At 41.6% G+C, this 23095-nt stretch overlaps 1 protein-coding gene across 1 annotated transcript in view; it reads right to left on the reverse strand.

The window, feature by feature from the left end:
* Nucleotides 1-1725: 1725 nt before the first annotated feature.
* Col1a2 (collagen type I alpha 2 chain) overlaps nt 1726-23095 on the reverse strand; it is a 35566-nt gene continuing 14196 nt past the window's right edge. The window contains exons 18-53 of the mRNA XM_021164492.3: nt 22682-22780; nt 22528-22572; nt 22322-22420; nt 21934-21987; nt 21697-21804; nt 21302-21355; nt 21092-21190; nt 20115-20168; nt 19556-19654; nt 19095-19148; nt 18559-18612; nt 18174-18227; nt 17800-17853; nt 16814-16858; nt 15576-15674; nt 14304-14411; nt 13596-13649; nt 12490-12543; nt 11711-11764; nt 11564-11617; nt 11376-11483; nt 10770-10823; nt 9920-9973; nt 8797-8958; nt 8012-8119; nt 7227-7334; nt 6830-6883; nt 6631-6738; nt 6453-6506; nt 6010-6117; nt 5488-5541; nt 5257-5364; nt 4674-4932; nt 3900-4084; nt 2986-3228; nt 1726-2207 (exon numbers count right to left, since the gene is read on the reverse strand). Of these exons, the coding sequence (XP_021020151.1) occupies nt 2061-2207; nt 2986-3228; nt 3900-4084; nt 4674-4932; nt 5257-5364; nt 5488-5541; nt 6010-6117; nt 6453-6506; nt 6631-6738; nt 6830-6883; nt 7227-7334; nt 8012-8119; nt 8797-8958; nt 9920-9973; nt 10770-10823; nt 11376-11483; nt 11564-11617; nt 11711-11764; nt 12490-12543; nt 13596-13649; nt 14304-14411; nt 15576-15674; nt 16814-16858; nt 17800-17853; nt 18174-18227; nt 18559-18612; nt 19095-19148; nt 19556-19654; nt 20115-20168; nt 21092-21190; nt 21302-21355; nt 21697-21804; nt 21934-21987; nt 22322-22420; nt 22528-22572; nt 22682-22780 (3309 nt within the window). The 3' untranslated portion in view covers nt 1726-2060. The remainder of the gene's footprint in view (nt 2208-2985; nt 3229-3899; nt 4085-4673; nt 4933-5256; nt 5365-5487; nt 5542-6009; nt 6118-6452; nt 6507-6630; nt 6739-6829; nt 6884-7226; nt 7335-8011; nt 8120-8796; nt 8959-9919; nt 9974-10769; nt 10824-11375; nt 11484-11563; nt 11618-11710; nt 11765-12489; nt 12544-13595; nt 13650-14303; nt 14412-15575; nt 15675-16813; nt 16859-17799; nt 17854-18173; nt 18228-18558; nt 18613-19094; nt 19149-19555; nt 19655-20114; nt 20169-21091; nt 21191-21301; nt 21356-21696; nt 21805-21933; nt 21988-22321; nt 22421-22527; nt 22573-22681; nt 22781-23095) is intronic.

Below are 23095 nucleotides of genomic sequence, written 5' to 3' on the forward strand. Positions count from 1 at the left end.
ATGCTATTTATTTCCTCCTTTTTATGTAGTGATGATGCAGTGGAGATAGAGTGATTATTGAGACTGTTAGCTTAGAAATCTGTTGGCAGAAGAGGCTCAGATGTAACTATTCTAATGTGTATTTGGGCCACAGTTTGTCCTCACAAAATGCTGGTTCTCTTCCTCATATCACAAGCCAGAAGCCATACTTATCTTCAGCCCAGAGACTTATAACAATTTTATCACTTTATAACTTTGCCATTGTTATTCCCATGATTAGTTTGAGGGAGTTACAGCGTTTTGATGACAGGGTTTTAGTTTTCTTTATATTGTGTGATTGGCTACATTGACTCAAGCTTGTCAGACATGGAATGTTAGCGACATCAAGGGCATGCAGAGACTTGAGTTACTTACTTGGTACAGGAATCAGAATTGCACAGGCAGTGCAATCACCAACTCCATAGGGGATTTGGACTAGGGGCAATGGCTGTGTACTTGTGCCTTTGCAGGTATCCCAGTACTCAGATTCTAGTGGGAGGAAGACCCAACTTGATATTACTGTTTGGTTAGTAGACCTTGCTAACTTTTTACAGTTAGTGTTAAAATTTTCCTCATGTTCGGTCTTTTGCTTTTAAACTAATTGAATCTTGAGATGACTTATAACAGGAGGCAAATATTACAATAACAATTACGTTCTGCAACAGGGAATAAGTTCTACATGAATCTTAACATTTTACTTGACACATTACTATGTTTAAGTGTGTTAAAGATGTCATTGAAAGGTGCAGGGGAGGAAAATGAACTTGATTTGGCAGGTAGGTGTTCTTGGTACTATTATCCACAACTGTCTGTGCTGATTGACAGCACACACATTACCTCTTAACAGGCATTGTACTCAGTTGCAGCATATTTAAGTGTGTGGCATTTTTACTGACTATTTGAAACTGTTTTAGTTAATAATATTAATTGTGCATAGACCAACTTTCAGCCATAGTTACAAAGTGCTTGATGGATAATGAGGCAAAAGTTTCTGTGGACCTTTGCTTAGAGAAAACAGAGATCAACAGTATCATGTTGCTTAGGTACTATGCATTCTGAGGAGTCACAGATGCGTCACAGTGAAGAATAGAATTCCTCTCCATGTTATCAGGTTGGAAGCAGAAACCCAGGCTAGATTCATATGGCAAAGAGCATTGAAGCAAGGAATTTTACTCAATATTTTCTTTTGGAAAACCAAAAATGCTTTATTTTATTTTTCACAATTTATTTAAACATCTCACATATACAAAATAGGTACAATTCAATTTTTCTGCTTGTCCAAGAAACAAGACTTCTTTGGAACCATGGGCAAGAAGGAAAATGAGGCTGTTAAAGAATGAATGCTGAATCTAATGAAGAGAGAGTCTGGGGCAAGTGGTCTGCATTCCTTTAGTTGGGGATAAGATGAGAAAGAGGACTGCTAAGTCAAATTAAAAAATCACACACAATGCACATCAATGTGGAGGATTGTTTCTTCTGTAATTCTTCCAGCACCGTTCATATTCTTCAAGTATCTGAAATACTACTAATTAGCACCTTTGTGTTGCAAGCAAAACAAAACAAGTACCTCAGTTCGTGTCAGCCTGGGTCAACTCTCATTGGGATGGTCTACACTCACTGGAAAGTGTCTTGAGGTAGTTCAAACCTTTGGAAGTTTGGGTTTTAAACTTCCCTCTGTGGAAGATAGTCAGAAGCCACAAGTGGTGCGAATGTTCATGGGTTTCTTTTTATTTTATTTTTCAATTTTTATTTGGGTTTTCTTACAAAGGTTGACAATGTCCACAACAGGTGTCAGAGTGTTAAAAAAAAAAAACCCACAAAAATAACACTGCAAACATTTTGGGGAGGGGCCAAGGGAGGAGACTTAGTTGGATCATATTGCACACTGCTCTGACCAATCCTTCTCTTTTGCCCACAGTTTAAGATGTAGGTGCATAGAAGACATGGAAGGATTCAGCTTTCAGTTTTTTTTAAAAAAGGAGGAAACGGCAAAGAGAAAGTTTTTTCAGGGGTTTTTGGTTTTTAATTTAGGTTGAGTTCACTTATTTGAAACAGACGGGGCCAACCTCCACACGGAATTCTTGGTCAGCACCACCAATGTCCAGAGGTGCAATGTCAAGGAACGGCAGGCGAGATGGCTTATTTGTTTTGTATTCAATGATTGTCTTGCCCCATTCATTTGTCTTTTTCTGTATAATAGAAAAAATGGGAAAAAAGGGAAAATACGTAAGGCCACTATAGCTGCATCTGACTTACATCTAAGCATCAGAGTCTAGGAAAACCATTTCTCGGCAGGCCAGTACTTCCTGGAAATAGGTGTTCCTGATTAAGAGGTTCATTGTAGACATACAGTGTCAAGGATGTCTTTCAGGGAATGATAACTTACTTAGGATAAGTTTCAAATAACTTTGGATACATATTCTTTTCAAGGTGGGTGTATGGTGTGTTTGCATATCTTGTATGTGTGTGTTTGTGTATGTTCTGTGTATGCATCTTGTGTGTATATCTGTGTATGTATAGAGAATTGGGTAGGTATACAGTAATTTTACACTTAAAATTTTATTCTAACTTAGAGCATATCATATAAAACATATACTCTTTTATACAGGTAAAAGTCTACAGAAAAAATTGAATATAGCCATATTCTAAGGTGCAACTGAAGCATTTTAAACCTCAATAAGTTTTAAATTCTTGGTATGTGTTAATACATAGGAACTCTAAATGCTGAGAGGAAAGCAGGGACTGTGTGGGCATAGGAGTCAGCTCAGTGTGTGAGAGTTGCAAAGAAGGTGGTATCTAATACGAATTCCTGTATCAGAATTCAGAGAATTGTTGGATGCACTTAAATGTGCTTGAAGAAGAAAGGTCAATTAAGTTAGGCCTCTCATTCATTTAATAGCCTAAGCTAGAACCCCTCAACTTATTTCCTAAAAGTAAATGTTCTCCCGCCATTTTCCCATGACTTACGGAGCAGCCATCGACTAGGACAGAGTAGGTGAACCTGCTGTTGCCCTCAGCAACAAGTTCAACATCGTTGGAACCCTGCAGAAGCACAGCCTTGTTCAAGCTGCCCGTCTCCTCATCCAGGTACGCAATGCTGTTCTTGCAGTGGTAGGTGATGTTCTGAGAGGCACGGTTGGCCAGCAGGCGCATGAAGGCGAGTTGGGTTGCCATTTCCTTGGAGGACACCCCTTCTACGTTGTATTCAAACTATGGAGAAGAAGGTGCGAACTCTTAACTAGACGCCTCATACTAAAACTCAAATAAATCCATACACACAGGAGACAGAATGGAGTCAGAGCCCGGGCTTAGGAAAAGGGTGCTTTTAAAGGAAACTTGGCACACTTGTTAAAGCTTCAGGTGCTTTAAGGACCATAATCTCTGCCTAGTGAGGGCAGGATCATCCAAGAAGAGCGTCTGACTCAGTTATGCATCACTGCAAATGTTTCCCTCATTAGAATCTGAAACTGTGAGATGGAGTCAGACCTCATTCTGTTCTCTGTAGTGTACTGGATTTTAGTGTCATTTGGTAGCATCAGTGGGAAGGTTTGATTAAAAATTCAGAAAAGCTGCTCGCATTCTGAAATACATATGCATAGCTGGGGGGCTCTGGAGGGCTCTGGGCCGGCCGGTGCACCTTTACATGAAATCGCATTTGCTATGTCTCCAATGATTACCCATTAAGTCAAATTTGAATAATAATGTTGAATTAGATGGCTGAGTCCAATCTTTTAATGTGTGATCTAGGATAGAATTGGTATTTGTGAAAAGAGCAGTTTCTTTTAATAAGGGTAAAGGGTTAAAGCCCAAGTAATTAAAAAGCAAATGATGCTAAGAAAATCATATTTGGGAAGATGAGGAATACTTGGGGAATTACGTACCTGGCTGCCACCATTGATAGTCTCTCCTAACCAGACATGCTTGTTGGCCTGGGCGCGGCTGTATGAGTTCTTGGCTGGGGTGTTTACAGGTTGGGCCTGGATGCAGGTTTCACCAGTAGAGAAATCACAGTACACTTTGATGGCATCCATAGTACATCCTTGGTTAGGGTCAATCCAGTAGTAATCTTTTTAGGAAAGAAAACCCAGCTGGTAAACTTACTGCAAAATGTAGGTTCTAATAATAATAATAATAATAATAATTTGTCAATAATATTGATTACCATAAAAAACATTTTGATGGTGCTGTTCCATCACCTATTCCACAGTTAGTGAGAAGAGGTAACTATTTTTAAGAGTCCCCTTTTACTTCATGAAACATCCAATCAGGATGTTTAGACCACTTGAGGCAGGAGAATCAATACTTAAAAGATCCACTAAGACTAGAGTGAATTCAAGGCCAGTGTAGTGAGAGCTGGTCTTAAAACAAAGTGTAAAACGTGGCCTGAGGATGGAGCTCTGTGTTAGACATTTGCTTAGCATGTCTAAGGCCTGATATTCAATCCCTAGTCCTGGGAGTAAACGGACAAACAACTGAACAGACTTAAGGGTGGATGTGGGCAGAGGAAGAAAGTGATGTTTCATTAGCTGGGTATAAGTTTTGATAGTGTAGAATTTTTGGGCCCAAATACGTGTTTGTTCTAAAGATCAATGGACATAGATTTTTTGGAAAGGTTGGCGTATGAGGGACCAGTGTGGTTTGAATGTTCAACCCACCGCTGTTCCACTCTGGGTGGCTGAGTCTTAAGTCCCGGCACGTGCGAGCAGGGTTCTTTCTAGAGCCTTCAGGAGTGAGAAGGGTCTCAATCTGGTTATTGAGAGATTTCAGAGTTGCATCAACTTCATAGTCCTTGGGTCTGAGTGAAGGCTGTGAGCGAGGCTGGTCAGCCCTGTAGAAGTCTCCTTCAAAACCAAAGTCATAGCCACCTCCGCTGACACCAGGAGGACCAGGAGGTCCAGGGGGACCAGGGGGACCCTGTGAAGTGAGAGTCAGAGAGACCATTTTAAACTGGCTCATAGTGGGAGAGGCAGCCAGGACAGGAAGGTTTCAAGTGTGCTTTGTATCAGTGCATGCTCTAATACGAGAGAAAGGAACAGCCTCATGTAAACACACTACTTGATCACAGTCTCAAAGTGGTGGTTTGAAGAAGCCCAACATATACAAACAGTTAACAAACTTTTCAGAGAGCTACTGAAGTGGATCTACTCTTGTGTGCTATCAAATTCTTGTCAGTTTAGTCAGAAGGAAGCATTTCTTTGGTCAGGGAGGCCCTAAACTACCCCTCCAAGTCATACTTACAGCGGGACCTTGGCTACCCTGAGAACCACGAACACCAGCAGGCCCGACTGGGCCAGGATGTCCAGATCTGCCATCTTTGCCAACGGGGCCAGAAGGCCCAGCAGGACCCTAAAGAGAAAGGATACCGAATGCTTATGAATGAGTAAAACCCCACGGGTAGCAGAAGCCTAGGGCTCACTGCCTGGATAATTCTTTAGTTTAAGAGGTGAACTTTAATTGTGATTCACTTACCCTGGGACCAGCAGGACCCACAGGACCAGGAGCTCCTTGGTCACCATGTAGGCCCTTCAAAGAGAGAAGAGAGGGAAAAAAATCATACTTTCAGAACATGAGTCAGTAGATAGATTTTTTTTTTCTTCCCAAATTGAATGGAAAACTTTCGTTCCAGTGGACTCTAGATTGAGAAAATTGAGAATGTAAAGTGGAGCTCCTTTCTTCCATTATATCTATTATGCTCAATTATTTTTTCCACAAGCTATTTGAACAGTGCCATATTAGTCATCCTTCTAATTATATATATTTTAAGTGCAGTTGAAGGACACTGTTGCCAGGAGATGTTAATACACGGACGTTGCTGGCTCCTTTAACCCTTACCTCTTTGTGTTCTACTATGAAATCGGATCCTCTCTGAGAGAGGTAGAGTTAGCTGGAGAATTGGATGGATCTAGAAGGTAGGGTGTTTTACACTGTGACAGTGAGCATCTGAAGGCTATTCAGGTTAGAATTCATGCAAGATGGTCACTTTTTGCTTACAGCAAGACCAGGAAGACCCTGCAATCCACTGTATCCTTTTAAGCCAGGAAGACCCCTGTGCCCTTTATCACCAGGCTCTCCTTTGTCACCTCGGATGCCTTGAGGACCCTATAAACAAAGAGAAAGAGATGTTTCTACTCTTTTAGAACAATATCACTTATTCCTCTTCAAAGGGTGTTTAGTCCATTTACAAAGGAAGCTTGATGCATGCAAAGGTCTAACTTGGCTGCCATCTTCTCTGCCATCTCCTTTAACTGAGCAGTTAGTTACGACTAACGAATACAAACAAGCAGAATAGACTGAAAATCAATAAAGTCATCTGAATCACTTCTCACCATGGACTAAAGTACCAAAGTTTAGCTTCTACATTATCTATTGTATAAGTAGATGGTTTAGAATCATTCTTCTTAATCCTTAAGTGTTAATCATCACCATGTACGTACACTAGGACCTCTTGGACCAACAGCACCAACAGGACCAACAGAACCGGCAGGACCCTGTGAGTTAGAAAAGAAGAGGAGACCTCATCAGTCAAGGTCAAGGTCATCCTCTTGATGGCCTCAGTGCTCAAGCGTGAGGTCACAGGAAAGTCCACAAGGGTGACAACATTTACATACTTACAGGTTCACCTCGGTTTCCATGTTTCCCAGCAGGACCCACAGAACCGTGAGGACCAGGGGCACCTGCAGCACCAGTCGGACCAATGCTGCCAGGGTAACCACGCTCTCCCTACCGAGGCAGAAGCGAAGCTTAGCATTAATCTGTCGGGTGGGTAGTTTGATCACTCTTAAATTAGAGAAAGGTGAAAAAGTCTACTGACCTTGTGTCCAGGCTGACCATCACGACCTGGGGGACCATCGCTGCCAGGGTTACCCTGTGAGAATACCATGCAAATGAAGACGTGTTGGTGAGGTTCTGTGATCTGTTAGCCTCGCTGTCTATGCTACTCTGCCCTTATCCCCAGGGTTCAGTTAAAAAAAAAGGAGCAAAAACCTCCTAATTATTTTTTAGAGGTATTTTAAATATTGGAGCCCCAATGTACAGTCTGCCAGTAAAAGACAATTTTCCTACCCAAGCAATCCTGCCAGTTTTACTGTAAAGAAGGCTCATTATATGGAGAAGTAGATGATCTAGTTTGGAAACTCAGGGCGTGCAACCTCATTTCCACACAGGAAATCCCACTTGGTTTTATTTTACCAACTAAGTACTGCACTCACATCTCGACCAGCTTCACCAGGGGCGCCATTAACTCCAGGGCTGCCCACAGCACCCGGGGGACCACGGGCACCAGGAGGGCCTGAGATGCCCAGAGGGCCAGGTTCACCCTAGAGTGGCAGAGAACATAAAATGACATCACTATCTTCAGACAGAATGCTGATCTCACATAGCAAAAACAACTCCCAGAAAATTCTAGTAAAAAGAGAGAAGGCAAGTGGAAAGTAGATGATCACAACATGGTAAGAATGACCCCTGCAAGACAGCCTTTCTCTGTCTTCCCTACACTCAGAGGATCAGTTCTGTGGAAGTGGCTATGTATGGGAGTGAGAGGACAGTCTGGTGGAACCCAATGCACCACAAATAAAATTAATTCATAAAGTTGATAGTTTCTGGATAAAAGACGGTTTCAAGCTGTTGTCATGTATAGGGTTAAATGAAATGACTCATGAACTTCCCATGAACAGTTCCATTCTTCTTGCGGGGATAAATGATGCCAGGATTTCACATCCCAGAGAAGGAGATGCAATTAAAGCTTATATCATTCTTAAGCGTGGAGAAAGAACAAAAATCATCTGCATAATGTTAAGCTGTGTCTTTATAGCATGTGTCTAAGTAAGGTAGTATTAAAGCTTCCTGGATAGGTGACATGCAATCTGTATAAAGAAAATGCCATGAGTAGAAAATCTTAAGTGGAGTTATTCAGCGATCAATCTGTCACATTTGAAGTGGCAGCTTTTAAAATCTTTTATTATGGTAATGAGAATCAGAATGGCGTCAAACTCACCAGAGCACCAGCAATACCTGGCAGACCACGTTCACCTCTAGAGCCAGGGAGACCCAGAATACCGGGAGCACCAAGAAGACCCTGAGGACCTGCGGTACCAGGGGGTCCCTAGATGAGAGAAAAATTACTGATTATTACTGGTAAGATCCCACCTCATAATACAGATTAGCTCAAGGATTGTGAAAATGAGGGCTCCTGGATTCAGGAACAGGCCAGTGACTTCTAATTGGTGGGACACATCCTTGAATGTCTTTCTTTCTGAGGATGACAATAAATTTACACTTTGGTATGTATATATGTATATATGTAGTTGAGATTAATATCATTAATATCATTGGGGGTGTGGATTTATTCTTTATAGACTCTATGCAGGGAGGAAACTTTTGACCTTGACTTCGAAGGTCTAACATGGGTGCTTTGCAGAACTGCAGGAATTCTGAACCAGGAGTGTTTAAGGAATGGCAGGTTATGAAGCTTGATTAATTTACAGAAGGCTGGCCACATCAGTAGGATTCTGTGTTCATTCTTCGGTCCCTCGAGAGCAGAAAGGGCTGTTGCAGTGAAGCTGCATTCCCTGGTCCTCTGTCATTCTTATTATCTGCTTTCTGTGCATCTGCTACCACCACAACACCTTATTGCGTGCTGGACAGATTTCCTGGCTAAGCTGAGCTCAACTGGAGAGCCTGCATTACTCACTAATAGATATCCACCACTTGAGGATTTGTAAAGGGGCTTTATTCTAACTCAACATAAGTATTGAGAGAAAGGAGTTTGAAATCACTTACTGTGGTACCAGGTTCTCCAGAGGGACCCTTTTCACCAGCAAATCCAGGGGGTCCAGATGCACCTGTTTCTCCAGTTCGGCCAACTGGACCTTGGTCGCCACGGGGACCACGAATCCCTTCTTTTCCAGCAGCACCAGGGGGGCCAGGGGGGCCAGTAATACCCTGTGATCAAATGTATAAGGTCATTTGTTTTCTGTTAGTTGTTACAGACCTGGAGGGGAGCTGCCTTGCTCCTTGATAATAGGATTTGAACAACATCACTCTGAAAAATAATTTCCAAAGTTCCAGACATTTTTGGAACTTTGAAAATTCTTCTTCCTGCCTGTGGTAAAGCTAATTGATGAGGCAGAATCAGTGGGAAATTTTAGTGATGAAAGCAAGACATGTTATATCACTGGTACTCAGGCATATTGGGGTCAGAACCAGGAAGAGATTTAAGTTTGGTGATTAAGTCTTAGTTGAAAGGGACTTTGGATTCTTGCAGATTCTGCCCATTTCTTCTTAAGCAAAGCCAACCCTGGCATTCTGTTCATAACTGAGGAACTCATGTGCTCCTGACTAGGTTTAATTAAATGCCTACAAGGAATGAATTTTTTTTTTCTGTTATGAATGTGTAAAAGATTCCAAGAAATCAACATCTTTGCTATTTCTTTTCCCCTGAAACCTCAACTGGAATACTCAATCCTTGATAATTAATTAAATTCTCTTGAGTCCTGACAGGAGGGTCTGAATGAGAATTAAGTTAGAGACCATAATACCTTTAAATTCAGGAACAATTATAGCTTTAGAATGGAGGCAGAATGTTAGCTATAAAGGGTAATTAGGCAGAGAAATACCAGATATGTGACCAAAATTCCTGTTGCATTTTTCTTTGTAAAAAAGAGATCGTGGATTCCAAAGTGTGCTGGTATTTATATGAATAACAGTACTTAGATTGATATTTTTAAAATAAGATTTGCAATGACTTTTGTCTTAATCATTCATCAAAGATAATTTTAAATTGGGAGAGTACTAGCAAATATTAATAATTTGTTTGCATAGATATGTTCTCCCCTAATTTCCTACCAGAGGCCTGGTCTTCTGGTGAGAGTAAATGGAGTTATACTGGGAATGATGTACTCACACTGGGTCCGGGGGGGCCAGTCCGTCCAGCAGCACCAGGGAAGCCAGTCATACCCTAAGAACCAAGCACATTCAAACTCAGTCAAGTCAACTCTACGAATTAGGATAAAACAAGATCCTTTCCCTTTGGAAAATTATCATGTGACTAAAGATGGGCCACAGAAGAGCCATCCCTCAGCTCAAGGTTGAGGAACACTTAACTAAGGTCCTGAAGGCTCTAATAGTCTATACATCTTCAGTATGCTACTAGAGGCAATGCCTGCATTTTACACTAAGATTGCTAGTACTTTCTGAAAGGCTAGCAGGTTATCTGATGGTGAGATGTCAGAATATAAGCTGTTTTCATTAGGGTATGTGAATTTTTATTGACCACTTGGCTGGGTGAGAGGGTGGGGACACTAGAAAAAGGAGTGTTGTTTAGAGAAGGAAGTATGAAATTGAGTCAGAGTATTAAGTATTGCCTAAGGAGAGAAAGGAGTTTGAGGGATTCATTCTGGGGACCTCTGAGTCTCTAGGGAGTTGGTGTGAAAACCTAAGATGAGGAGACTTGGTCAGTCAGAAGAATTGTTCTATTTCCCAGTTAAACTGCCTGAGTTTGACCTTGCTTATTCCCTCGTGGGGCAGTAGCAACCTCTGATGCCCACCCAGAGTTACTTCTGGGATTCAGTTAATGCTCATGTAGTCGACTTTAAGCTCGGTACTGGTGAACTTCATAACTTTTCTGATTAGATTGGAATGGACAGGACTTTCAAGCCTCTCCCTTTCACAGTGCAAATCCACCAGAATGCTGAAACTTTCACATTGTCACTAATACGTAAGCTAAGAAAGAAGAGTCAATTGTAAGTACTCACAGGGGGCCCTCCATCACCACGATTTCCAACAGGACCAGGTGGGCCATTAGGACCCTAAATGAAAGCAAAAAAGGTGGCTTCAAATCACAAAACAAGTAACTCTTACACACGGCACACTTGTTTTCTCATGACTCATCCTCATCTAATCTCCTCTACCCTTGAAGAAAATTTAGAAATGAAACACAGTTATCTACATCACATGAAAAAGATAATTGTTCTGTCCCAACAAGTAACACCCCATGGATTACTGAAGCATGAAAACAAGATATTCACAAAACTTTTACTTGGTGTTTAAATGTGATTAAAAAAAAAAGTCTTATAGGGTGTGGTGGCACATGCCTTTAATCCCAGCACTTGGAAGGCAGAGGCAGGTGGATCTCTAAGTTTGAGGCCATCCTGATCTACAGAGTAAGTTCTAGGACAGCTAGGGCTACATAGAGAAACCCTGTCTGGCAAACCACCTTGTGTGTGTGTGTGTGTGTGTGTGTGTGTGTGTGTGTCTGTAATCTTTTATCTGGAATGCTTAATAGACAGTAGGCACTTAATGGGCACATACTGGGTTATAAAAGTGCTTGGGTATATTGGTCAACAGTGAATTTAACTTACAGATGGGCCAGCAGCTCCAACAGGCCCGGTTGGACCAACAATGCCATTTTCACCCTTAGGCCCTTTGGTTCCCTTCTCTCCTTTAGCACCGGGTTGGCCAGCAGCACCCTGTTGGAAGAAACAGCAGTGAGCACTGGCCTTCTGACTCACTGTGATGTCATCTTAATCTCTCTTAATGTGATACTCACAGCAGGACCAGCAAATCCATTGGGGCCAGCAGGGCCAACTTCACCACGTTCACCCTAGGTGGGAGATAAAGACATCATACTCACAGCCTCTCAGATGTCTGTAAACCATGAACTATGAATATCCAAAAAGCTGTGATTTCTACTTACAGGGCTACCCCGAGGACCAGCTGGGCCAGAAGGACCGGCAGCACCAGCTTCACCCTGTAATGGTACCAAAGAGCAGTGGTGAGTTGCTTAATGGGCTTCACATAGATGGGGGGAGGAAGAGAGAAGAGCGGTAGAAAGAGGGTTGTTTTCACACTTTGCAGTTACCTTGGAAGAGACTAATGGACATTTCAGAGAATAAAATGAGGTGAATTCTTCCTCTACTTAAGGCTGGCTTCATTTTAAAAGGTGGAGTGGTATTGGTTCTTCACTTGCAGAAACACTATAAATCAGTCCCCATAACACCAGGAAGAGGACATTTTAATTTTTAGATAGATGCAGGACTGATCTATTTGCTGCAATCTTTGCAATACAATAAATAAGGTCTATTTTAAATGGACTGTTTGTTCGATGTGAAATGGGCACACTATGTATTTTATTGATTTTTTTTCCTTTTTTTACAACTGAAGGCTTTAAGGAGGCTTAGTGCATTAGGATATTGTTAATGGGCAACAGGGAAAGTCTTTAAAACAAATGATAGGGATTAAGGTATAGATCAGACAGCTGGCACATCCATAGGCAGGGGAAGAGAACAGCATTTGTTTCCTACAACAGCTAGGTTTTTTTTTTTTTTAAATAAGCAGGTTTTAGACCCAGCCATAAAAATGAATTGCAAAGGATCTTTGGGACTAGGGCGAGCAGCGAATTTTACATAGCGCTATCAGCTCAGAGAGCTACAACTCAATGAAAACGTATACAACTCATTTCAAATGCGTACTTACCCGGTCACCTGAGGCCCCAGCAGGACCAGGGGCACCTACAGCACCAGGAACACCCTAGAACACCACAGAAGGAAATAGGTTTTACTAAAAACAATGCACAGCATCTTAATTGGACTCTGTCCTGCTGCTCAGGACAACTGTATTGCACATTGTGGTAAGACATCAAGAAGGACCCCGAGGGCCAGCTAGATGATTCAGCAGGTAAAGATGTTTGCAGCCAAGTCTGATGACCCAAGTTTGATCCATAGGATCCGGATGGAATCCATAGAAGGAAAGAAGCAACACTCATCACCTGTCCTTTGACCTCCACATTGAGTGGCATGTAGCCACTCAGTGGGTGCACGTGAGTGAGAGCGCACTAATGAGAAAGCCTCTAATCCTTGCTGGTGCTTGTTATCAAGGTTCTCAGAAGTCAGTTCAGGAAGAAAGAACTGGGTTCTGGAAATGTGGAAGGCCAGAGCAGGAGAAGGGTTTGGGTGAACTGTACTCTGTCACCCTTGTAAGATTCCCTGGAGGGAAGCAAATGCATAGCCTTATTTGGAACTGTGACAACCAGGTGACTCAAGGCAAAGGATACTGGGAATGTGTTGCAGTGAGTTCTCAGCTTGTAGGGAGAGGTGACAGAGCAATGGCAGCTCAGGAAGGCAATGAGATTTCCCTAGGGGTCATCTGTGACACTTAAGGTAGTCAAGATAATTTCTGAGGCTGCCCTTAGATCCTGGGGTGGACCAATGAGTAGTAATACCTTGGTGGGGGCTGTGGCTTTTTTTTTTTTTAATGAGAGAATTGTTTGTCTAAAAGCTCTGTTATCAAGGAGTGGTCTTCAAAACCTGCAACTTTCGGTGTGCAGCTTAGTGTTGCCAGACTCAGTACTAAAGAACTAAGTCAAGATGTGATTTTCAAAGGTGTGTCATGCTTCCATTTTCTTTTGGAGCATGTAAGATGATATTGTTTGCGATCTAGGAGATAATGGATTGAGATTTTACTCAAAGTGAATTCTTTTGTAAGTCTCCTTTGTAAATTGGCTGAATTCAAAGGGAATAAGATACTAAAAAACAAGAGGAAATTTAAGAACAAACAAGCATTAAAAACAAGCTTCTACTCACACGAGCACCATCTCTACCAGTGTTGCCAGTGTCACCTCGGAGACCAGTTTCACCCTGGAAGTACAAAGCAAGAGCCATGTTTTGCTTTCCTGCTCAACTTCTGAGTGGAAATAAACTGCAAAGTGCTTTGACAAAAATTTCTATAATGCTGGCCACCCTTTTAGAATTTCAGTGTTTTTCAAATTTCCACCACTTTGTAGGATGTTGAATGAGAAAAACAGTCGGAAGCTCATCTTTTCTGGCCCCTTTCAGAGGATGACTGAACACTAAAAAATAAACATCCCTCTGATTCATCACGAAGCAAGTTTCAAATTGATGAGGTTGGAATCACAAGACAACATGGCGACGGGCTGTGGTGCCCGGTCACTCTTATAACATAATGAATGCCATAGCACGGTTAACAGCTGTTTGATATAGTTTCTTCCATTAATTAGGGCAGGATGAGGTTTTATTGTTAGTGGCATTAAAATGAGCCTCATGTATTACTCAACACCATCTGCTTGCATGAAATTCCATGGTAGCAAGGAATTTTGCCAGATTAGTGAGTTTAGACATGCGTAGGTGCTGGGTGGCAGAGGGAGGTGCGTATAGATGTCAAAATGCTACCCGACTGCCTGCTATGAATGGTAAACAACTGTGCATCCTCGCACAGCCTTCTTGCCTGGAGTTCATGGATATTATGTATCAAGGCCGAACACCGAGTGGTACCTTTTCTCCTTTGCCCCCAGGTATGCCAGCAGCACCCCTCTCTCCTGGAAGCCCACCAGGACCAGAGGCACCAGCAGAGCCTGGAGCACCGACTGCACCAGCTTCACCCTGGAATGAAAACCATGTGAAATCAATTATTTCAGTAGCAAAAGAATAAAGCCAAGACTGAAACTCTTGAAGAATTCCAATTTAAACACTTAGTAGATGGCATTCTTGGCTGCATAGAGACACAAAGGAGCATCATTGAAAGGCGGAAGGATGGAACTGGGGGCCTGCTATTAATGACACGATGGCTAAAAAGAAGAGGGCAGAGAGTGGGTGCCTGTTATTCTTCTACAACCTGTATCTTGTCCTCTTAAGGAAGACAAGCATGGACAAGAAGAAGGTGGAACAATGGAATGGAGAGATTGAAAAATGTTTGCCCACAAGCCTTTTCAATGATAAGTCTCTTAGCCCAGGCAAGTGACATAGAAAGAGACCTCATCAACTTGGGAGATGATTGTCTCCATAAGAGTGGAGAATGTAGCTTCCATTTTTATAATAAGCCTCATGATTCTCTACACAGAAAACCTGTTGGCTAGCCACTGAGATGAATAGATCCCTTTAAAAGCCCCACTGAATGTCATCATATTCCTTTCTTCTTTTCTCTCTTATGTTGTTTTCATCTCCCCTCTAATATCTTCTGCAGAATGAAATAACTTTTTGAATCTAGTCTTTACATTTTTCCCCTTGAAGGCCTGAATTGAGAGTCATAAAAAGTTGCTTGATTTTCAGAGATGTGCAATCTTATCTTTTTTTGTTTGTTTGTTTTTTTCCTAAACTAGAAATCTACTTTGGAATACAAACTTTTAGACATGTGCTTTTGGGGCAAATGTAGTATTTAGTTAATTTAAATCACTATAAATTCGATTATTAAAATCTAGACTACTTCTAGAAATTTGACCATATGGGGTTGGATGTTGATACAACAAAAACTACGTCCTAGAAATGTAAAGGGTAGTCCGAGATTTCAACAAAAGTATGAACAGTGTAATCAGAAAAGGGATAAACCATACGAATTCATTCTTGGCTTCTAGACAAAGATTTTTTTCTTCTTCTTTAAATTACCTTTTGGAATAATTATATTCACAGGAATCATATTGCTTGTAACTGAGGTAGAAATCACACAATTGGAAATAAATAAAAACTTTCAAAAATGGTCATTCTTCTATTAGATCTCTTTATTCTGGAGCACATGGTCCCTTTCCACCAATCTATAAATAATAATTTTACCTTGTTTCCATCAGGCCCTGGGGCTCCGCTGGGACCTCGGCTTCCAATAGGACCAGAAGGGCCAGCAGCTCCACTCTCACCCGGGGTACCACGTTCTCCCTATAAGGCAGCAATTAGAAGTCACAAAGACACTGTGTCACACAGCCTTACTTGCTTAGAGTTTTAGATGGAGTTCTACCACATTTCAGAAAAATTAGCATGTTATTTTCATCTCTCATTTCCCTCCTCGTGCACTGGGAGGAAGGCCTGAGATAACTGCTAAGATGTCATATGCTTCTCATGTGCTGGGACCGAAATTCCACAATTTGTTGCTCTGGGAATGTTATACTCAACATTTGGAATCCATTTACTTTCAAGGGGATGGACTTTTCTGTGCTACATTCACAGGCAAAGTCAGATGCCAGATACACTTAGTAGTCAGAAGGTGGGTGATGGAGTTTTAGTTGAATAGCTATGTCAGGACAGGATAGGATTATACTGTTATATCACAACCTCATGTAATAATGATGAAACAGGATATCCTCCAGAGGTTTTGTGTGTGTGCCTGTGTGTGTGTGTATGTGTGTGTGTGTGCATGTGTGTGTGTGTTCATTTATATCTGTTTAGCTGAATGCCTCTGAATTTGCATCTAAACCTTATCACAACATTGCATTTTATGACCCAGAGTATTTATATCATAGCTCCACATTGCAATTATATCAAAGGGTCTTGCTCTAACTTTGTTCTATGGCACTATTGGTTTCTGAAATTAACCTCTGGCTTCCTAGGTAACTAACAAAATAATGGGATACTTTGATTTAAAAAAACAAAACAAAACTCTAGTCTAGCTATGCTAATTTGCTTAGACAAAAAGTAGTTATTCCTTCATAAAAGCAGACTCATGAATTTAGCTTTAGATTCTCAATAGAAACACACTCTATAAATATTCACCTTAGATATTAGGTATTAATTTACTTGGCTCAAAACCAGCAACTACAACAGGTACATCACATTTGTTTATATAAATTATTTACTATAACACATACATTTGTTCCTTTATGTTTCTTGAACCATAAGGTTATTGAATAGGAAATATGATCAACTAACCAGAAATTTTTACTATTAACTTAGAAATTCGATGATGTCTATGGAAGAGGCTAGGGACTACTTCTAAAGAAGGTGACCCACAGTATGAGGGGCAAGGGCTCTTTTTTTTAAACATGGCAAGTGTTAGTGAAATTTAACTAGGTGGTACTTACTCTTGGACCAGCAGGACCAGGGAGGCCGAATTCACCAGGAAGACCCTAGGTAAAAACACAACAGTAAACAAATCATGGACTCTATGTGTAGTCTCTACAGTTACTTGCGCTTAAGGTATCTAAAATATTCTTATTTAGAAAATAAAGCTGTCTGGGCTCTACACAGCAATGCTTTGGTATACAGACTAGAATGTACAACAAAACCTTTGGCTTTATAGAAAGATTTCAAAAAGAGACTACTGCTGCTATCAAAGATGTGTCTGTGCCAGACCCAGTATCAGAAAATCAGCCATTATTTAGCTTTTATAAAACTGACAAAGCAGCCTATCTTCTCTGATAATGTGAGGAGGGTCCCAAACACAACAAGGCCGTTCACATCTTAGCTATATAACCACTCCCTTCTTAATAGAAATTATCATATCCTGTACATTACCTAGTTAATTGTATACCCATGTGTATCTCTTTTATTACTGACCAGCTGTCCCTTTAATGTGGCCCACTGTTGACAAAGGAGACAAGGCCACAGAATGTAACTAAATTGAGGCGCATTCATCACAATTAGAGAAAATGACTCAGAACTCAGACCCTGATTGTGGATAGCAGTGTCATGTCTGAATGCCAAGAAAAACATTAAAAGCAATTTTTTCCCCAGGCTCTGGTTTGATTGAAAATCAGTGCATTTACGTTTTCACTATGGAGAAGGAAATAATTTGTATTTTAATATAGCAAAGAACAAAACAAAAAGTACAGCTATTACATGAAACAGTCAATAGCTTTTGCTTTCTATTGTGATGTTTCCGTCGATCCACAAAATAAGGCAATTTGAACAAAATATAAATAAGATGTTTCATTATTTTGTTCAATACCAACAAGGTAGACTGCTATCATTAGTGTGTGAGAGATATGACACTTTTTTATTGTAATTACATGGCAGTAGGAGGAATTAAAAATTAAATTATTAGTTTTAGTTAGGTCACCCCACTCACCCTTTCTCCGGGCTTGCCAACTTCTCCAGTAGTACCTGAGGGACCAGGGAGACCCTAGATGAAAAGACAGGAAAATTTCAATCTTAAGGCTGTATTCAGGGGAGCTGCTAATAACTGGGGCATACAGAGGTGATAACATAACGAACATTGTTATGTGTTATTAGGTAACTCCGAAAAAGACTGCTTTGGATAACTGTGACTTTTGCTTGAGTTCTGAATCCATGTTCTGAGTGGTGGTGCTGGGGTCTCTAGTGGTACTGATAGTACTGGGGGTACTGGTGGTACTGGTGCTGCTGGAGGGACTGGTGATGTTACAGTAAATTGGACAGGAACAGTGTGGTGAAAGTCAGAGTCTTGCATGCCTGTTAACTCACCTGGAAGCCAGGAGGACCAGCAGGGCCTTGTTCACCTTTGCCACCTTGAACACCCTGAAAGTGACATAAGCGATAGAAGTAGATGTTAGTGACTGTCCCCTTGACGTCATGAAACCACGAGTCCATGCTGAGACTCTAAAGCCAACATTTGTTTAGATCAAAGTATTCCTATTACAGTGTTAGTTACAGCATATGTAGGAAGCCAGAGGTTAATTGGAAAACAAAAACACACAAACAGTAGTCCCATAGAAGAAAGTGAGATAGCATTGATGCCAGTGACAGTGGACATAGTTGATGTCAATTTGCTCCCTTAACTATTGAAAGATGGCTGCCCTGAAGAGCAAAGCTTGCGCTGCTGTGGAAAAGAGCAGGGAGAGCTACGCACCTGGGGTCCAGGGGGGCCCTGAGCTCCATTGTTGCCATCGGGTCCTGGAGCTCCCTAAATGTTTAATAGAACAGAAAGGCTCATGGTTATACACAAGTCAGATAGCATGAAAAGCTTCGAAGCACCCTGAAAGCTAATTCCTCAAAATGAGCTTATCATTTTAGAATTTAAGAAGCTCTCTGTCTCTGTCTCTGTCTCTCTGTTTCTCCAAGTTCTAAAAGCTGTCTATTCACTTCTGATGTACTTTAAGAGAAGTTCACAGATAGGAGGCAGTTCTTGAAGGGCGAAGAATACTAGCATGTGTTCATAATCTCTCAATCATAATATGAATAAACTAAGGACCAGATGTGTCTGTGTCTTTGCAGAGCATGTTCTGATTTGTTATAGCCCACTGTCGTTTCCATGTAGCTCAAAAGAAGGCCATTTCATCATGGTGCTGAAAGGACCCTTAGCATGACACTTTGGAAAGTACCAATGATGCCAGAGAGCCTCAAAGAAGTGGCAAGGTTAAAGAAATGTCTCTGTAGAACACCTACCCGAGCACCAGCAAGACCCGGGTGGCCTCTCTCACCAGGTTTGCCAGGATCACCCTATAAAAATCATAGGTACATTATAGAACATTTTAAAAAAGTATTAAAAACTATAAAAACATACACACATATATTAAAGAAAAGGAGAGTGTAATATCAAGAGGGAACAAAGTCAGGGGCAGATACAAGGAAGTGATGGGAGGGAGGTCAGGGGAGAGGAAAACTATGTAAGAAAAGGTTCTATGTCCAATTTTTTTATGACTATTTTGAAATGTTGCTTTTGTTGCTTGTTTGTGTATTTCACTGCTATTTCTCTGCTTCAGATTTCTTATTCAAGGCATAACCCAGTACCGTGGAGCTCTGTACAAAATGACTCTGTGTGTAGAGGTGGATACTCAGGTTTTCAGAAGTGTGTCAGGCCACAGTGCAGGTTAAGCGAGAGAGTCATGGTGAGTCATGATCCTTACAGAGGGGCCTTTGGGTCCAGGGAATCCGATGTTGCCAGCTTCACCTCTTGGTCCAGCTGGGCCGATTGGGCCAGGTCTGCCGTCAATGCCAGGGAGACCCTGAAATCAGAGTTTCATCTTTATTCTCCACCCCCCTGGTTTCCAGCTATCAGGATGAGGATTTTGTCAAATGATCAAACAAGGTAGTTTTCTGTATGCTTAAAGCTTCCTGTATAAAGTGTCAATAAATTATGACTCCATTCCCCTGTTTTAAATAGGATGTCAGTACACAGACAGACAGTGCAATCTCACATGCACGCAATCTGTCCCTCTCCCTTTTCTGTCCCCTTGTCACCTGCTTCAATTTTCTCAGTCATGGTTTCCTTACCCCTTCTCTGCTTTCAGCCCTGCATCCATTTAGGCTCCGTAATTACAATCTATTACCTTCTGTTCCCAGATGATGTCGAGGTGGATGATATTTATTTTCAATGTATTCATGTATAAATAAGCCTCAAAAATAGACTTGAGAAGGGTGCAATAAGTGTTCTTGAAAACGTAATGGAAAATGAGCAATACTTACCACAGGGCCTTCTTTACCAGCTGGGCCAACATTTCCAGGAGACCCAGGAAGACCCTGTAAAATAAATGAGGGTCCTTTCATATGGGGTGTGTTAGCTCCTACACTCAAGGCTCACATTAATTGAAATCTCACCCAGCCCTCTCTTCTCACTTTTTGTTTGCTGCTGTGGGGCATTCATTAGAGCTAGCATCCTTGCTGGAAAGTATGAAAAGAACTCTGAAATCTTTCTTCTGTGGGGTGTGTGTGTGTGTGATCTTTTGTATTTCATTTTTTGCAACTGAGTCATTTATTGGTATCATAAGAAAGTGTTAAGCAACCTATTGTATGGGCAAAATGCATTATGCTATTTACTCCATGATAGGAAGAAAAAAAATTGGTAAGCAATTTCCCAGGTGGATTTTTTTTATTGCAACATTTGTTGTCCCCTATTACTTGTTTATGGCATAAAATTACAGCTGATATTCACCCGTAAAAGATAATGGAGGGAAAAATGACTCCATTGCTATGGATTTGAGTATCTCTGGATCCAAAGGTTACTCCTCTATAGCTGGTGTGGTGCTGAATGCATTATAGCACTTCGTGATTGCTGGAAAAATGGCTTCACTGATGAATCTAATAAACTAATAATGTACAGACTTAATACATATCATGAATACCTTCTATAAAATGCATAACTTAAGATAAAGGATACGTGCTGAAGAGAGGACCAAATTAATTTGGATATTTTAAAATAGATATAGTTTTCCAAAGCCCTCCTAGTCACTGATCCAAACAACATGGAGGAAATCTATGGACTAGCCTGATGCATAGCACCTTCTATGGAGTTCTCATAAAGTTGGGTTGAAAAGGCAAACATCAGCAAGTCTACTAACAGACTTACTTTAGATGCTTTCTGTTGTACCCCTCAGTGTTAAGCAGTCCTTTAAAGGACGTGCCTATTCCTGATAGGACTTTATGAGGACTTATCTGAAACTTACTCTGGGTCCCATGAGACCAGGTTCCCCAGGGCGACCAGCATCTCCATTAGGACCTCGGACTCCAGCAGGGCCTGTTGAACCACGATTGCCAGGTGGACCCTGTTAGTAGGATAGGCACCAAATAAGGAGTCTGTTCATGTAATGCTGAGGACACATCTGTCACCAGCATTATCAAGGTCCTTCTTGGAAAGTAAGTGATGAGTGACTCACCATTACACCAGCTCTGCCATCAGCTCCAGGAAGACCTCGAGAACCAGGGCTGCCCTGCAGGAAAGGACATGAGATTAGAGAAACCTTTAGATCTCGTCAGGTAGAGTTTCCTAAGATAGGGCACTATTTCTCCTAAGAGGAAAGATATGGGTGGACACCAAGACAAAACATTTCACCCAATTGCCAAGGGAATGCACAGATGAGCATCCCGCAAAAATAGGTCAACATTGTTTCCAGACCAATTTAATAACATACTAAATTGAGAGTTGCTAATTTAATAAAACAGATGGAAGACAGATGCTCTTTCATCTAGGAAACACATGCAGAAATGCTGACCAATTCCCAGCCAAGGGGTGGCATCAGTGTCTGCTGTGTCTGGAGGATGCAGAACTTACTCTAAGCCCTGGAGGCCCTGCAGGGCCAGCAGATCCAGCTTCTCCAGGAGACCCTCTCTTTCCTTCTTCACCACTGGGACCAGGAGGACCTTGGGCTCCAACAGAGCCCTGTTTGTTTTTTTTTTTTTAAAGAATAAGAAGAGTAGAAAAATATTTTTACATCATTTCCAGTTACTGAAATTGGATTGAAAACTGATAAGAATAAGTTAACACAATTGTGACTGTAAAACCACTTACAGGCTCACCCTTGTTACCGGTCTCTCCTTTGGAGCCAGCAGGACCAGGCTCACCCTAAGATCCAAAGGAAACAGGGGTCAAATGACAGAAATGGGTCAAGACTCTCCAGCAGACAAGTCTGTTGGGTTGTTTAAGCTCAAGTTCTCTACAGTGGTATTTGGGGAAAGCTAAGACTCACACACCGAGTTTACCTCATTGATTATTTTTTTTTTTTGCAAGCTTCTAAGGAAGACGCTTACAAGCATGCACAGAGGAGGGACTATGCAAGCACATAATGCAGCTATATAAGAAATACAAACGTTTGCACAAACTACAGAAGGAAGACAAAAAACATTTGCAAGAAAAAGTCAAAGTACAGATAAAATATGTTGAAGTGGTGACCACTTACGACAAGTCCTCTGGCACCCGTAGCACCAGCAGCACCAGCGGGGCCAGGAATACCACGGGGGCCAGGGAGACCAGGAGCCCCAGCAACACCAGGGAGTCCCTGTGGGAAGAAAAGAGGTCCCTCAGGAGAAAGCAGGCTGTATAGGCCTCCCTCTTTCAGCACCTCTAACCTGGAGCAGCACATGTCAGCTACTCAGATGTACTTACAGTAGCACCCTTGGCGCCAGTGAGCCCATTTGCTCCAGGGTTGCCCTGTGAGAGAAAGGAGAAGGAAAAACTCACGGAATGAGAATATTTCTTACATTCTCTGACCATATCTTCAGTCTTTCTCATCAACTGTCTTATGTCAATGACTACTTACAGGAGGTCCAACAGGGCCAGAAAGACCTGGAAGACCCACTTCACCACGGGGACCAGCAGGACCAGCAGGGCCAGGGTTACCAACGGGCCCAAGTTCACCCTGAGAATGAAAATATCAGGACAAGGAATAAGCAGTAAATAACAAGACTCTGTTTTTGACCATAGCACCAACTTTTAGGGAATTTCGTCAGAACAGCAACCTTTTAGTTTCTCTGGTTTATCATCGCAAAGAGTAGACTTGATTTTCTAATTTGTAAGCCTACATCTGACATTCTGGCATCATCCCTACGAGTCGCTGTGGTTTGGTCTTTGCGGGAGTGGTTCCCACACAGTCCAGGCTAGCTGGGAAAGCACATTTTATAGTGCCTTCAAGGAGTCTGTTTCTAGGGGGAGGCTCTATCTATACATAGTGTAC

This window comes from Mus caroli, unplaced genomic scaffold (assembly GCF_978045245.1).
Source record: "Mus caroli unplaced genomic scaffold, Mus_caroli_1 scaffold_7, whole genome shotgun sequence".
NCBI lineage: Eukaryota > Metazoa > Chordata > Mammalia > Rodentia > Muridae > Mus > Mus caroli.